The sequence below is a fragment of the Chiloscyllium plagiosum genome, unplaced genomic scaffold, assembly GCF_037043375.1.
Source record: "Chiloscyllium plagiosum isolate Xiang-an unplaced genomic scaffold, Cpla_swu_hap1 HiC_scaffold_38, whole genome shotgun sequence".
Lineage (NCBI taxonomy): Eukaryota > Metazoa > Chordata > Chondrichthyes > Orectolobiformes > Hemiscylliidae > Chiloscyllium > Chiloscyllium plagiosum.
The window spans coordinates 12166447-12183523 of NW_028270176.1; the positions used below are offsets into that span (position 1 = coordinate 12166447).

Below are 17077 nucleotides of genomic sequence, written 5' to 3' on the forward strand. Positions count from 1 at the left end.
ATTTAATATTATACACCCGGAGACAGTTACTAAAATGTTTAATATTTTACACCGGGAGACAATCACTAAAATATTTAATATTATACACCGGGGAGAGTCACTAAAATATTTAATATTATACACCGGGAGACAGTCACTAAAATGTTTAATATTATACACCGGGGCAGTCACTAAAATGTTTAATGTTGTTCACCGGGGAGACTCACTGAAATATTTAATATTATACACCGGGAGACTGTCACTGAAATATTTAATAGTATACACCGGGAGTCAGTCACTGAAATATTTAATATTATACACCGGGAGACAGTCACTGAAATATTTAATATTATACACCGGGAGACAGTCACTGAAATATTTAATATTATACACCGGGAGACAGTCACTGAAATGTTTAATATTATACACCGGGGAGACAGTCACTGAAATGTTTAATATTATATACCGGGAGACAGTCACTGAAATATTTAATATTATACACCGGGAGACAGTCACTAAAATGTTTAATGTTGTTCACCGGGGAGAGTCAATGAAATATTTAATATTATACACCGGGAGACTGTCACTGAAATATTTAATATTATACACCGGGAGACAGTCACTGAAATATTTAAGACAGTCACTGAAATGTTTAATATTATACACCGGGAGACAGTCACTGAAATATTTAATATTGTACACCGGGGGAGACAGTCACTGAAATGTTTAATATTATACACCGGGAGACAGTCACTAAAATATTTAATATTATACACCGGGAGACATTCACTGAACTGTTTAATATTATACACCGGGAGACAGTCACTGAAATGTTTCATATTATACACCGGGAGACAGTCACTAAAATGTTTAATATTATACACCGGGGAGACAGTCACTGAAATGTTTAATATTTTTCACCGGGAGACAGTCACTGAAATGTTTAATATTATACACCGGGAGACAGTCAGTAAAATGTTTAATATTATACACCGGGAGACAGTCAGTAAAATCTTTAATATTATACACCGGGAGACAGTCAGTAAAATGTTTAATATTATACACCGTGGAGACAGTCACGAAAATATTTAATATTATACACCGGGAGTCAGTCACTGATATGTTTTATATTATACACCGGGAGACAGTCACTGAAATGTTTTATATTATACACCGGGAGACAGTCACTGAAATGTTTAATATTATACACCGGGAAACAGTCAGTAAAATATTTAATATTATACACCGGGAGACAGTCACTGAAATATTTAATATTATACACCGGGAGACAGTCACTGAAATGTTTAATATTATACACCGGGAGACAGTCAGTAAAATATTTAATATTATACACCGGGAGACAGTCACTAAAATGTTTAATATTATACACCGGGAGACAGTCACTGAAATATTTAATATTATACACCGGGGAGACAGTCACTGAAATGTTTAATATTATACACCGGGAGACAGTCACTGAAATGTTTAATATTATACACCGGGAGACAGTCACTGAAATGTTTAATATTATACACCGGGAGACAGTCACTGAAATATTTAATATTATACACCGGGAGACAGTCACTGAAATATTTAATATTATACACCGGGAGACAGTCACTAAAATGTTTAATATTTTTCACCGGGAGACAGTCACTGAAATGTTTAATATTATACACCGGGAGACAGTCAGTAAAATGTTTAATATTATACACCGGGAGACAGTCAGTAAAATCTTTAATATTATACACCGGGAGACAGTCAGTAAAATGTTTAATATTATACACCGTGGAGACAGTCACGAAAATATTTAATATTATACACCGGGAGTCAGTCACTGATATGTTTTATATTATACACCGGGAGACAGTCACTGAAATGTTTTATATTATACACCGGGAGACAGTCACTGAAATGTTTAATATTATACACCGGGAAACAGTCAGTAAAATGTTTAATATTATACACCGGGAGACAGTCACTGAAATATTTAATATTATACACCGGGAGACAGTCACTGAAATGTTTAATATTATACACCGGGAGACAGTCAGTAAAATATTTAATATTATACACCGGGAGACAGTCACTAAAATGTTTAATATTATACACCGGGAGACAGTCACTGAAATGTTTAATATTATACACCGGGGAGACAGTCACTGAAATGTTTAATATTATACACCGGGAGACAGTCACTGAAATGTTTAATATTATACACCGGGAGACAGTCACTGAAATGTTTAATATTATACACCGGGAGACAGTCACTGAAATATTTAATATTATACACCGGGAGACAGTCACTGAAATATTTAATATTATACACCGGGAGACAGTCACTAAAATGTTTAATATTATACACCAGGAGACAGTCACTAAAATGTTTAATATTATACACCAGGGGACAGTCAGTAAAATGTTTAATATTATACACCGGGAGACAGTCACTGAAATATTTAATATTATACACCGGGAGACAGTCACTAAAATATTTAATATTATACACCGGGAGACAGTCACTGAAATATTTAATATTATACACCGGGAGACAGTCACTGAAATGTTTAATATTATACACCGGGAGACAGTCACTGAAATGTTTAATATTATACACCGGGAGACAGTCACTAAAATGTTTAATATTATACACCGGGAGACAGTCACTGAAATATTTAATATTATACACCGGGGAGAGTCACTGAAATGTTTAATATTATGCACCGGGAGACAGTCACTGAAATGTTTAATATTATACACAGGGAGAGTCACTAAAATGTTTAATATTATACACCGGGACACAGTCACTGAAATATTTAATATTATACACCGGGGAGAGTCACTGAAATGTTTAATATTATACACTGGGAGACAGTCACTGAAATGTTTAATATTATACACCGGGAGACAGTCACTAAAATGTTTAATATTATACACCGGGGGGACAGTCACTGAAATGTTTAATATTATACACCGGGAGACAGTCACTAAAATATTTAATATTATACACCGGGAGACAGTCACTGAAATATTTAATATTATACACCGGGGAGTGTAACTGAAATGTTTAATATTATACACCGGGAGACCGTCACAAAAATGTTTAATATTATACACCGGGGAGACAGTCACTAAAATGTTTAATATTATACACCGGGAGACAGTCACTAAAATATTTAATATTATACACCGGGAGACAGTCACTAAAATGTTTAATATTATACACCGGGGAGACAGTCACTAAAATGTTTAATATTATACACCGGGAGACAGTCACTGAAATATTTAATATTATACACTGGGAGAGTCACTAAAATGTTTAATATTATGCACCGGGAGACAGTCACTGAAATATTTAATATTATACACCGGGGAGAGTCACTGAAATGTTTAATATTATACACCGGGGAGACAGCCACTGACATGTTTAATATTATACACCGGGAGACAGTCACTGAAATATTTAATATTATACACCGGGAGACAATCACTAAAATGTATAATATTATACACCGGGAGACAGTCACTAAAATGTTTAATATTATACACCGGGAGACAGTCACTGATATGTTTAATATTATACACCGGGAGACAGTCACTGAAATATTTAATATTATACACCGGGGAGACAGTCACTGAAATGTTTAATATTATACACCGGGAGACAGTCAGTAAAATGTTTAATATTATACACTGGGAGAGTCACTAAAATGTTTAATATTATACACCGGGAGACAGTCACTGAAATATTTAATATTATACACCGGGGAGAGTCACTGAAATATTTAATATTATACACCGGGGAGAGTCACTGAAATGTTTAATATTATACACCGGGAGACAGTCACTAAAATATTTAATATTATACACGGGGAGACAGTCACTGAAATATTTAATATTATACACCGGGGAGACAGTCACTGAAATGTTTAATATTATACACCGGGGAGACAGTCACTGAAATATTTAATATTATACACCGGGAGACAGTCACTGAAATATTTAATATTATACACCGGGAGACAGTCACTGAAATATTTAATATTATACATGGGGAGACAGTCACTAAAATATTTAATATTATACACCGGGAGACAGTCACTAAAATATTTAATATTATACACCGGGAGACAGTCACTGAAATATTTAATATTACACACCGGGAGACAGTCACTGAAATATTTAATATTATACACCGGGAGACAGTCACTGAAATATTTAATATTATACATGGGGAGACAGTCACTAAAATATTTAATATTATACACCGGGAGACAGTCACTAAAATATTTAATATTATACACCGGGAGACAGTCACTGAAATATTTAATATTATACACCGGGAGACAGTCACTAAAATATTTAATATTATACACAGGGCGACAGTCATTGAAATGTTTAATATTATACACGGGGAGACTGTCATTGAAATGTTTAATATTATACACCGGGAGACAGTCACTGAAATATTTAATATTATACACCGGGAGACAGTCACTGAAATATTTAATATTATACACCGGGAGACAGTCACTAAAATATTTAATATTATACACCGGCCTTGAGGGGACCGGCTGCCCCGTGCCGTGTGGCCCGGAGGGGAGTGTCTGCTCCTTGCCGTGTGGCCCGGAGGGGAGTGTCTGCCCCTTGCCGTGTGGCCCGGAGGGGAGCGTCTGCCCAGTGCTGTGTGGCCCGGAGGGGAGAGTAACCCAGTATAGAATGGTCTGTATAATATGTAGGATGTGAGTAATGTACACTGTGGGAAATAATGTCTAACAGTAATGTGTATTTACCCTGAGATTTACATCACTATATATCAATTAACCGAAAATGTGTTCGTCATCAGTTTAAAAATCCTGTGTGCCGAGTAATGCATGTATGTTGAGAACATTATGAATATCTGGAATAAGCAGGATAAAATATATAATGTGTAATATTGAATATCTGGAAAGAATAATGAATGTATATTTAGTATATTCCAAAAGTAACCGATATAAATGTGTGGACAGAAATTCATAGTAAAATGTAGAGCAATTTGACATAGTATAGAGGGACTGATTAATGCAAAATAATAGAGGAATATTAAAAAGTATAAATTAATATTCAAAACAGTGAATAGAATATAGTGTGTGTGAAAAATATGAAATAATGAGTCATTAATGTAAATAGTTGTAATTAGAAAGAGAGCTTATTTAAATATTATCAGAATGGCAGGGGGTAGCGAGAGAGAGAGTTGTTAATATATGGACAGGGGAAGTAAGAGTAATCCCATGGTTCCAAGTAGAGAGAGGGGATCGAAAGAAGGAGGGAGTGGGATTGGGGATTGAGAGGTCGGGAGCAGCTAGTTTTACAGGCCAAGGGAGTGGATGAAGTTGAGGGAATGCGGTGTTGGCAGGACTGAGGGGTCTGGGGAATTGGCTGGTGAAGAGTGAGGGAGTGGGTGTCCTGAGACAGGACTGTGGAGAGAAGGGACACTTGAGCAGGGAATAAGAAGGATTGAAAGAGTGGGAAAGGAGAGGGTTGGGAGAGCGCAGTCAGTCAGCATTGGGCCAGGGAAACAGGGAGTTGGCAGAGATACCACTGGGTGAGGGTGATGCAAGGATAATTAGCTTGGTGGGATGGGGTGATGGACAGGGTAAATGGGGGTGTGGGAGATGGGAGAGAAAAGGAGGGCAGAAGCTTGAGACTAAGGTGGGGTAAGGAAGAGACTATGAGCAGAGATGACAAGTTAGAAACGTGGGAGTGGGTCATTTGGCCCCTCGAGCCTATACCAACGTTCAATGAGATCTTGGCTCATCTGTTGTTTAACTCCCTATCTACCTGCCTCTGGCCCACATGCCCTAATGCTTTTGCTTAAGAAAAATGTATCTGTCTCACGTTGAAAATTAACAGCTGATCTAGGATTCCAAACATCTCCCACTCTGTGTGTGTCAAAGTGCTGCCTAACATCTCTCCTGAACATCTCTGGCCCTAATTCCTGGACTCTGCTCAATCGTTCCAGAATCTCTGAACCATTTGTGTAAACCTTCGCAAACTCCCTCCAATGCTAACCTCACCTTCCTTCAGGGTAGTGCCCAGATCTACACCCGGTGCTCCAAATAGGGTCGAACCAGCATTTTGCAGAACAGCAACATAACCTCTGCATCCTTACACTCCAGTCCTCTTGATTTGAGGACCAGCATTCCATGAGATTTCTTGATTATTTTCTGTATCTGTTCTTGGCATTTTAAAGGTTTATGCATCTAAACAAACTTCCCCCTGCCAAGTGACTTTCGGGGAGTGTGGGTGAGGCAGGAGTGCTGAAGAGAGGGAGAGGTGCAAAGACGTGATGGGAGAGAGTGTATGGGGACCATGAGAGTGAGGGATGTGTGAGGGGAGGTTGTGGCATAGAAGGGAGTGGACAAGGCAGAGGGAGGAGAGGTGAAAGAGAGACTGGGGGACAGGAGATGGGAGCCAGGAGGAGGTAGGAGTGGAAGGAAAGGGAGCCTGTGTGACTCAACCCATTGATCTGACAGTGTCTCTCCCTTCCAGGTGATGCTGCCCTTGTAGCACCCTCTCTGCGAGGGTGAGAGAGGCGACAGGGAGAACGATGGAGACGCAGAGCAGTGCACCGATGGAGCACCAGTACATGTGCTCCGAGTGTGGTCAGCTGTACAACACCCTGGAGGAGGTGCTGCTGCACCAGCAAACCCATGTCGGGCTGCATGTGTATGTGTGCCCCGAGATAGCTGACTCTGAGATGAAGGAGCTGGGCCTGGCCCACCCCGGTGGCAGTGCCGAGAGCCGATTCCAGTGCCTGGAGTGTGGGCAGCTGCTGAGCAGTCCCGATGAGTTGCTGCAACACCAGGGGCTGCATGCCAAGGAGGGCCTGGTTTGCGGCAAGCTGGAGATTGGTAGCTTTAGCCTGACAGAGGATAGCCATCATTACGAATGCTCAGAATGCAAGCAGGTAGGTGGGAGGAACTCCCCCCAAGGTGGGCAGAGAGAACCTGCCGTTTCAAACCCACTCTAGAAGCCTGCCTATTCCCTGTGACACTCAGCACTCATCTACTTCTGTCTCCTGGCCCCCTGTGAATAATCCCTGTATGTGCTCCCCAGCTCCATTTCCCCAGCCACCATGCTGCTTATGTCTCTCCCCTGACTCCCACCTTCAGTGTTAATGCCACTCTTTCCTCACTACTGCCACTTCTGATGAAGAGATGTTGAGTCATGCAGCGTGGAAACAGGTCCTTTGGTCCAACCAGTTCTTGCTGACTGTAATCCCAAATTAAAATACCCTCACCTGCCTGCACTTGTCCCATATCCCTCCAAACCTTTCTGATTCATGTCCTTATCCAAATGTCTTTTAAATGTTGTAACTGTACCCACATCCTCCTCTTCCTCGGGCAATTCATTCCATATATTGTGTTTAAAAAAAAAAATTTGCTGCTGGTGTCCTTTCTAAATCTTCCTCCTCTTGCCTTTCTTAAAAAAAAATACCTGAGTTTTTAACTTTTTCCACCTTCGGGAAAAGACTGTCGTCACTCACCTTATCCATGTCATAGAGTCATGGAGATGTATAGCATAGAAACAGACCCTTCAGTCCAACCTGTCCATGCTGACCAGATATCCCAACCCAATCTAGTCCCACCTGCCAGCACCCGGCCCATATCCCTCCAGACCCATGCCCCTCATGATTTTATAAGCCTCTGTAAGTCACCCCTCAACCTCCTTTGCTCCAGTGGGGCAAAGTCACAGACTATCCGGCCTCTCCTATAACTCGAACCCTCCATTCCCAGCAACACCCTGGAAAATCTTTCCTGAACCCTCTCCAGTTTAATAATGTCCTTCCTTTAACAGTCACCAGACTTGAAGCATGAACTCAGCCTTTCCCTGGCAGACCTGCTGAGTTCCACCAGCAATATCTGTTTTGGTATTCTGTACTTTATTGCTGGCTTCCTTTGAGTGCCTGGGATACAATTCATTCATCTTGGTGATGTATCCACCTTCAAAAGGGGTCAGTCCTTCCACTACTTCCCATCCCAATCTGTTTATTTTACCCCAGGGTTCAGTTGTTCCCTGTCTTGAAGTGGAGTGTCTGCATTATCCCCCTCATTTGTGAAAACAGAGACACTGTACTCATTCATAAACCCTGACCAAATAATCTGTATCTGTGCACAAGTTACCCTGTATATCTCTGACAAGCACAACTCTTTCTTTAGTCATCCCCTTGCTCATAGTATACAGATAAAAGATTTATGAATTTTACTTTATATTAACCAGCCAATTATTTTCTGTATCTTTCTTGGCTGATTTCCCTTTAATCCAAAACCTAATCTTTGGTTGCAATTATCGCTGTAGGCGTTTTTATTCCTGCTTTCTCTGCACTTCTGGATAACCAGGGATTTGAGATTAGACGGCACCAGCCTTTTTGCTTTGTAGGGACGTGTTTCCATTGAACATGTGGAGTCTTGCTTTTGGGTGATCGTCACTGACCTTCCTTAAAGTGGCTGTATCCAGTTCACCTTGGTCAGATCCCCCCTCGGCGTCATAGAAGTTATCCCTCTTCTTTACTCCTGTCTGTGTCCTTCATTAACTGCACAACTCTCACCCACCAGTACTGTAAGTACATCGTACAATTCCTACGGTGTGCAAGCAGGCTATTCGGTCCATCAAGTCCACACTAAATCCCAAACAGCATCCCGACCATATCCCTGCAGCCCTGCATCTCCCGGCACACCTCTGGACAATGGAGCAGTTTCCCATGATCAGTCTTCCCTAGCCTGCACATTTGTCCCACTTCATTTCTAAGACTAAATCATGAATTGTATCCCCGTCAAACTTGACTGATGTGCTGATTAAAAGAAAAGTTGTCTTGAAATCCGTTGAAGAATGTTGTTCCCACTGTGCCTTTTATACTCTCTGTGTATCAGTTAATGTTATGGAGGTTAAGCCTCCGACTCCCTGCCTGTCGCCTGGGATACAGCACTGGGAGGGGATGGGTCTGACAGTGTAATACTGGGCTGTAGCACTGGGAGGGGATGGGTCTGGCAGTGTGTAACACGGCTATGGCACTGGGAGGGGATGGGTCTGGCAGTGTGGCACTGGGATGGGAGGGGTCTGACAGTGTAACACTGGGCTATGGCACTGGGAGAGGATGGGTCTGGCAGTGTAACACTGGGCTATGGCACTGGGAGGAGATGGGTCTGGCAGTGTAACACTGGGCTATGGCACTGGGAGGAGATGGGTCTGGCAGTGTAACACTGAGCTGTGGCACTGGGAGGGGATGGGTCTGGCAGGTAACACTGGGCTATGGCACTGGGCGGGGATGGGTCTGGCAGGTAACACTGGGCTATGGCACTGGGCGGGGATGGGTCTGGCAGGTAACACTGGGCTATGGCACTGGGCGGGGATGGGTCTGGCAGTGAAACACTGGGATACAGCAATGGGAGGCATGGGTCTGGCAGTGTAACACTGGGCTATGGCACTGGGAGGGGATGGGTCTGGCAGGTAACACTGGGCTATGGCACTGGGCGGGGATGGGTCTGGCAGTGAAATACTGGGATACAGCAATGGGAGGCATGGGTCTGGCAGTGTAACACTGGGCTATGGCACTGGGAGGGGATGGGTCTGGCAGGTAACACTGGGCTATGGCACTGGGCGGGGATGGGTCTGGCAGTGTAACACTGGGCTATGGCACTGGGCGGGGATGGGTCTGGCAGTGTAACACTGAGCTATGGCACTGGGAGGGGATGGGTCTGGCAGTGTGTAACACTGGGATACAGCACTGGGAGGGGATGGGTCTGGCAGTGTAACACTGGGCTACAGCACTGGGAGGGGATGGGTCTGGCAGTGTAACACGGATACAGCACTGGGAGGGGATGGGTCTGGCAGTGTAACACTGAGCTATGGTACTGGGAGGGGATGGGTCTGGCAGTGTAACACTGGGATACAGCACTGGGAGGGATGGGTCTGGCAATGTAACACTGGGCTATGGCACTGGGAGGAGATGGGTCTGGCAGTGTAACACTGAGCTATGGCACTGGGAGGGGATGGGTCTGGCAGTGAAACACTGGGATACAGCAATGGGAGGCATGGGTCTGGCTGTGTAACACTGGGCTATGGCACTGGGAGGGGATGGGTCTGGCAGGTAACACTGGGCTATGGCACTGGGCGGGGATGGGTCTGGCAGTGTAACACGGATACAGCACTGGGAGGGGATGGGTCTGGCAGTGTAACACTGAGCTGTGGTACTGGGAGGGGATGGGTCTGGCAGTGTAACACTGGGATACAGCACTGGGAGGGATGGGTCTGGCAGTGTAACACTGGGCTATGGCACTGGGAGGAGATGGGTCTGGCAGTGTAACACTGAGCTATGGCACTGGGAGGGGATGGGTCTGGCAGTGAAACACTGGGATACAGCAATGGGAGGCATGGGTCTGGCAGTGTAACACTGGGCTATGGCACTGGGAGGGGATGGGTCTGGCAGGTAACACTGGGCTATGGCACTGGGCGGGGATGGGTCTGGCAGTGTAACACTGGGCTATGGCACTGGGCGGGGATGGGTCTGGCAGTGTAGCACTGGGCTATGGCACTGGGAGGGGATGGGTCTGGCAGTGTAACACTGAGCTATGGCACTGGGAGGGGATGGGTCTGGCAGTGTAACACTGAGCTATGGCACTGGCAGGGGATGGGTCTGGCAGTGTAACACGACTATGGCACTGGCAGGGGATGGGTCTGGGAGTGTAACACTGGGCTGTGGCAGTGGGAGGGGATGGGTCTGGCAGTGTAACACGACTATGGCACTGGGAGGGGACGGGTCTGGCAGTGTAACACTGGGATACAGCACTGGGAGGGGATAGGTCTGGCTGTGTTACACTGGGCTGTGGAACTCGGAGGGGATGGGTCTGGCTGTGTTACACTGGGCTGTGGAACTGGGAGGGGATGGGTCTGGCAGTGTAACACTGGGATACAGCACTGGGAGAGGATGAGTCTGGCAGTGTAACACTGGGCTATGGCACTGGGAGGGGATGGGTCTGGTAGTGTAACACTGGGCTATGGCACTGGCGTGGCGGGGTCTGGCAGTGTAACACTGGGCTATGGCACTGGGAGGGGATGGGTCTGGCAGTGTAACACTGGGCTATGGCACTGGCGGGGATGGGTCTGGCAGTGTAACATGGCTATGGCACTGGGAGGGGATGGGTCTGGCAGTGTAGCACTGGGCTGCGGCACTGGGGGGATGGGTCTGGCAGTGTGTAGCACTGGCGGGGATGGGTCTGGCAGTGTGTAGCACTGGGCTGCGGCACTGGGGGGGTCGGGTCTGGCAGTGTGTAGCACTGGGTTGTGGCGCTAGGGGGAACGGGTCTGGCGGTGTGTAAAACTGGGCTGTGGCACTGGCGGGAGTGGGTCTGGTGGTGTGTAACACTGGGCTGTGGCGCTAGGGGGAACGGGTCTGGCGGTATGTAAAACTGGGCTGTGGCACTGGCGGGAGTGGGTCTGGTGTATGTAGCAGTGGGCTGTGGCACTGGGGGGGGACGGGTAAGGCAGTGTGTAACACACTGGGCTGTGGCACTGTCGGGGACGCGTCTGGTAGTGTGTAACACTGGGCTGTGGCACTGGGGGGAGGGGTCTGGTTGTGTGTAACACGGCTGTGGCACTGGGGGGACGGGTCTGGTGGTGTGTAACGCGGCTGTGGCACTGGGGGGACGGGTCTGGTGGTGTGTAACACGGCTGTGGCACTGGGGGGACAGGTCTGGTGGTGTGTAACACGGCTGTGACACTGGGGGGACGGGTCTGCTGGTGTGTAACACGGCTGTGGCACTGGGGGGACGGGTCTGATGGTGTGTAACACGGCTGTGGCACTGGGGGGATGGGTCTGGCGGTGTGTAACACTGGGCTGTGGCACTGGGGGGAATGGTCAGATTGTGTGTAACACTGGGCTGTGGCACTGGGGGGACGGGTCTGGCAGTGTGTAGCACTGGGGGGACAGGTCTGGGAGTGTGTAGCACTGGGGGGACGGGTCTGGGATTGTGTAGCACTGGGGGGACGGGTCTGGGAGTGTGTAGCACTGGGGGGACGGGTCTGGGATTGTGTAGCACTGGGGGGACGGGTCTGGGATTGTGTAGCACTGGGGGGACGGGTCTGGGATTGTGTAGCACTGGGGGGACGGGTCTGGGAGTGTGTAGCACTGGGGGGACGGGTCTGGGATTGTGTAGCACTGGGGGGACGGGTCTGGGAGTGTGTAGTACTTGGGGGGACGGGTCTGGGAGTGTGTAGTACTTGGGGGGACGGGTCTGGCTGTGTGTAGCACTGGGGGGACGGGTCTGGAAGTCTGTGGCACTGTGTGGGTCGGGTCTGGCAGTGTGTAGCACTGGGGGGGCGGGTCTGGCAGTGTGTAAAACTGGGCTGTGGCACTGTGGGGGGACGGATCTGGCGGTGTGTAATACTGGGCTATGGCACTGGGCGGGGATGGGTCTGGCGGTGTGTAGCACTGGACTGTGGCACGGTAGTTCGGGTCTGGCAGTGTGTAACACTGGGCTGCGGCACTGGGCGGGTTGGGTCTGGCAGTGTGTAACACTGGGCTGTGGCACTGTCTGGCTCGGGTCTAGCAGTGTGTAGCACGGGGGGCATGTCTGGCGGTGTGTAAAACTGGTCTGTGGCACTGGGGGGGATGGGTCTGGCAGTGTAACACTGGGCTATGGCAGTGGGAGGGGACGGGTCTGGCAGTGTAACACTGGGAGGGGACGGGTCTGGCAGTGTAACACTGGGCTATGGCACTGGAAAGGGATGGGTCTGGCAGTGTAACACTGGGCTATGGCACTGGGAGGGGATAGGTCTGGCAGTGTAACACTGAGCTGTGGCACTGGGAGGGGATGGGTCTGGCAGTGTAGCACTGGGCTGCGGCACTGGGGGCATGGGTCTGGCAGTGTGCAGCACGGGGAGGGATGGGTCTGGCAGTGTGTAGCACTGGACTGTGGCACGGGGGGGGGGGGGGTCGGGACTGGCAGTGTGTAGCACTGGGGGGGGCGGGTCTGGCAGTGTGTAACACTGGGCTGCGGCACTGGCAGGGACGGGTCTGGCAGTGTGTAGCACTGGGCAGTGGCATTGGGGGGGTCGGGACTGGCAGTGTGTAGCACTGGGCTGTGGCACTGGGGGGTTCGGGTCTGGCAGTGTGTAGCACTGGGCTGTGGCACTGGGGTGGCGGGGGGGTCGGGACTGGCAGTGTGTAGCACTGGGGGGAACGGGTCTGGCAGTGTGTAGCACTGGGCTGTGGCACTGGGGGGTTCGGGACTGACAGTGTGTGGCACTGGGGGGGGGGGGGGTCAGGTCTGGCTGTGTAGCACTGGCTGCGGCACTGGGGGGGACGGGTCTGGCAGTGTGTAGCACTGGGCGGATCGGGTCTGGCAGTGTAGCACTGGGCTGCGGCACTTGGCGGGGACGGGTCTGGCAGTGTGTAGCACTGAGCTGTGGTACTGGGAGGGGATGGGTCTGGCAGTGTGTGGCACGGGGGGGGGGGGGGTCAGGTCTGGCTGTGTAGCACTGGCTGCGGCACTGGGGGGGACGGGTCTGGCAGTGTGTAGCACTGGGCGGATCGGGTCTGGCAGTGTAGCACTGGGCTGCGGCACTTGGCGGGGACGGGTCTGGCAGTGTAACACTGGGCTATGGCACTGGGAGGGGATGGGTCTGGCAGGTAACACTGGGCTATGGCACTGGGCGGGGATGGGTCTGGCAGTGTAACACTGGGCTATGGCACTGGGCGGGGATGGGTCTGGCAGTGTAACACTGAGCTATGGCACTGGGAGGGGATGGGTCTGGCAGTGTGTAACACTGGGATACAGCACTGGGAGGGGATGGGTCTGGCAGTGTAACACTGGGCTACAGCACTGGGAGGGGATGGGTCTGGCAGTGTAACACGGATACAGCACTGGGAGGGGATGGGTCTGGCAGTGTAACACTGAGCTATGGTACTGGGAGGGGATGGGTCTGGCAGTGTAACACTGGGATACAGCACTGGGAGGGATGGGTCTGGCAATGTAACACTGGGCTATGGCACTGGGAGGAGATGGGTCTGGCAGTGAAACACTGGGATACAGCAATGGGAGGCATGGGTCTGGCTGTGTAACACTGGGCTATGGCACTGGGAGGGGATGGGTCTGGCAGGTAACACTGGGCTATGGCACTGGGCGGGGATGGGTCTGGCAGTGTAACACGGATACAGCACTGGGAGGGGATGGGTCTGGCAGTGTAACACTGAGCTGTGGTACTGGGAGGGGATGGGTCTGGCAGTGTAACACTGGGATACAGCACTGGGAGGGATGGGTCTGGCAGTGTAACACTGGGCTATGGCACTGGGAGGAGATGGGTCTGGCAGTGTAACACTGAGCTATGGCACTGGGAGGGGATGGGTCTGGCAGTGAAACACTGGGATACAGCAATGGGAGGCATGGGTCTGGCAGTGTAACACTGGGCTATGGCACTGGGAGGGGATGGGTCTGGCAGGTAACACTGGGCTATGGCACTGGGCGGGGATGGGTCTGGCAGTGTAACACTGGGCTATGGCACTGGGCGGGGATGGGTCTGGCAGTGTAGCACTGGGCTATGGCACTGGGAGGGGATGGGTCTGGCAGTGTAACACTGAGCTATGGCACTGGGAGGGGATGGGTCTGGCAGTGTAACACTGAGCTATGGCACTGGCAGGGGATGGGTCTGGCAGTGTAACACGACTATGGCACTGGCAGGGGATGGGTCTGGGAGTGTAACACTGGGCTGTGGCAGTGGGAGGGGATGGGTCTGGCAGTGTAACACGACTATGGCACTGGGAGGGGACGGGTCTGGCAGTGTAACACTGGGATACAGCACTGGGAGGGGATAGGTCTGGCTGTGTTACACTGGGCTGTGGAACTCGGAGGGGATGGGTCTGGCTGTGTTACACTGGGCTGTGGAACTGGGAGGGGATGGGTCTGGCAGTGTAACACTGGGATACAGCACTGGGAGAGGATGAGTCTGGCAGTGTAACACTGGGCTATGGCACTGGGAGGGGATGGGTCTGGCAGTGTAACACTGGGCTATGGCACTGGCGGGGATGGGTCTGGCAGTGTAACATGGCTATGGCACTGGGAGGGGATGGGTCTGGCAGTGTAGCACTGGGCTGCGGCACTGGGGGGATGGGTCTGGCAGTGTGTAGCACTGGCGGGGATGGGTCTGGCAGTGTGTAGCACTGGGCTGCGGCACTGGGGGGGTCGGGTCTGGCAGTGTGTAGCACTGGGTTGTGGCGCTAGGGGGAACGGGTCTGGCGGTGTGTAAAACTGGTCTGTGGCACTGGCGGGAGTGGGTCTGGTGGTGTGTAACACTGGGCTGTGGCGCTAGGGGGAACGGGTCTGGCGGTATGTAAAACTGGGCTGTGGCACTGGCGGGAGTGGGTCTGGTGTATGTAGCAGTGGGCTGTGGCACTGGGGGGGGACGGGTAAGGCAGTGTGTAACACACTGGGCTGTGGCACTGTCGGGGACGCGTCTGGTAGTGTGTAACACTGGGCTGTGGCACTGGGGGGAGGGGTCTGGTTGTGTGTAACACGGCTGTGGCACTGGGGGGACGGGTCTGGTGGTGTGTAACGCGGCTGTGGCACTGGGGGGACGGGTCTGGTGGTGTGTAACACGGCTGTGGCACTGGGGGGACAGGTCTGGTGGTGTGTAACACGGCTGTGACACTGGGGGGACGGGTCTGCTGGTGTGTAACACGGCTGTGGCACTGGGGGGACGGGTCTGATGGTGTGTAACACGGCTGTGGCACTGGGGGGATGGGTCTGGCGGTGTGTAACACTGGGCTGTGGCACTGGGGGGAATGGTCAGATTGTGTGTAACACTGGGCTGTGGCACTGGGGGGACGGGTCTGGCAGTGTGTAGCACTGGGGGGACAGGTCTGGGAGTGTGTAGCACTGGGGGGACGGGTCTGGGATTGTGTAGCACTGGGGGGACGGGTCTGGGAGTGTGTAGCACTGGGGGGACGGGTCTGGGATTGTGTAGCACTGGGGGGACGGGTCTGGGATTGTGTAGCACTGGGGGGACGGGTCTGGGATTGTGTAGCACTGGGGGGACGGGTCTGGGAGTGTGTAGCACTGGGGGGACGGGTCTGGGATTGTGTAGCACTGGGGGGACGGGTCTGGGAGTGTGTAGTACTTGGGGGGACGGGTCTGGGAGTGTGTAGTACTTGGGGGGACGGGTCTGGCTGTGTGTAGCACTGGGGGGACGGGTCTGGAAGTCTGTGGCACTGTGTGGGTCGGGTCTGGCAGTGTGTAGCACTGGGGGGGCGGGTCTGGCAGTGTGTAAAACTGGGCTGTGGCACTGTGGGGGGACGGATCTGGCGGTGTGTAATACTGGGCTATGGCACTGGGCGGGGATGGGTCTGGCGGTGTGTAGCACTGGACTGTGGCACGGTAGTTCGGGTCTGGCAGTGTGTAACACTGGGCTGCGGCACTGGGCGGGTTGGGTCTGGCAGTGTGTAACACTGGGCTGTGGCACTGTCTGGCTCGGGTCTAGCAGTGTGTAGCACGGGGGGCATGTCTGGCGGTGTGTAAAACTGGTCTGTGGCACTGGGGGGGATGGGTCTGGCAGTGTAACACTGGGCTATGGCAGTGGGAGGGGACGGGTCTGGCAGTGTAACACTGGGAGGGGACGGGTCTGGCAGTGTAACACTGGGCTATGGCACTGGAAAGGGATGGGTCTGGCAGTGTAACACTGGGCTATGGCACTGGGAGGGGATAGGTCTGGCAGTGTAACACTGAGCTGTGGCACTGGGAGGGGATGGGTCTGGCAGTGTAGCACTGGGCTGCGGCACTGGGGGCATGGGTCTGGCAGTGTGCAGCACGGGGAGGGATGGGTCTGGCAGTGTGTAGCACTGGACTGTGGCACGGGGGGGGGGGGGGTCGGGACTGGCAGTGTGTAGCACTGGGGGGGGCGGGTCTGGCAGTGTGTAACACTGGGCTGCGGCACTGGCAGGGACGGGTCTGGCAGTGTGTAGCACTGGGCAGTGGCATTGGGGGGGTCGGGACTGGCAGTGTGTAGCACTGGGCTGTGGCACTGGGGGGTTCGGGTCTGGCAGTGTGTAGCACTGGGCTGTGGCACT

General features: G+C 50.8%; 1 protein-coding gene across 3 annotated transcripts in view; it reads left to right on the forward strand.

Moving 5' to 3' along the window:
- Positions 1-17077, forward strand: part of LOC122541518 (uncharacterized) — a 101267-nt gene that overhangs the window by 67484 nt on the left and 16706 nt on the right. For 2 of the 3 annotated variants that reach the window (XM_087980984.1, XM_087980983.1), the window contains exon 2: positions 6511-6928. In XM_087980984.1, the coding sequence (XP_087837110.1) occupies positions 6569-6928 (360 nt within the window). In that variant the 5' untranslated portion in view covers positions 6511-6568. Of the gene's footprint in view, positions 1-4684; positions 4702-6510; positions 6929-17077 lie in introns of those variants that run through there. The other variant, XM_087980985.1, reaches the window with a different exon arrangement.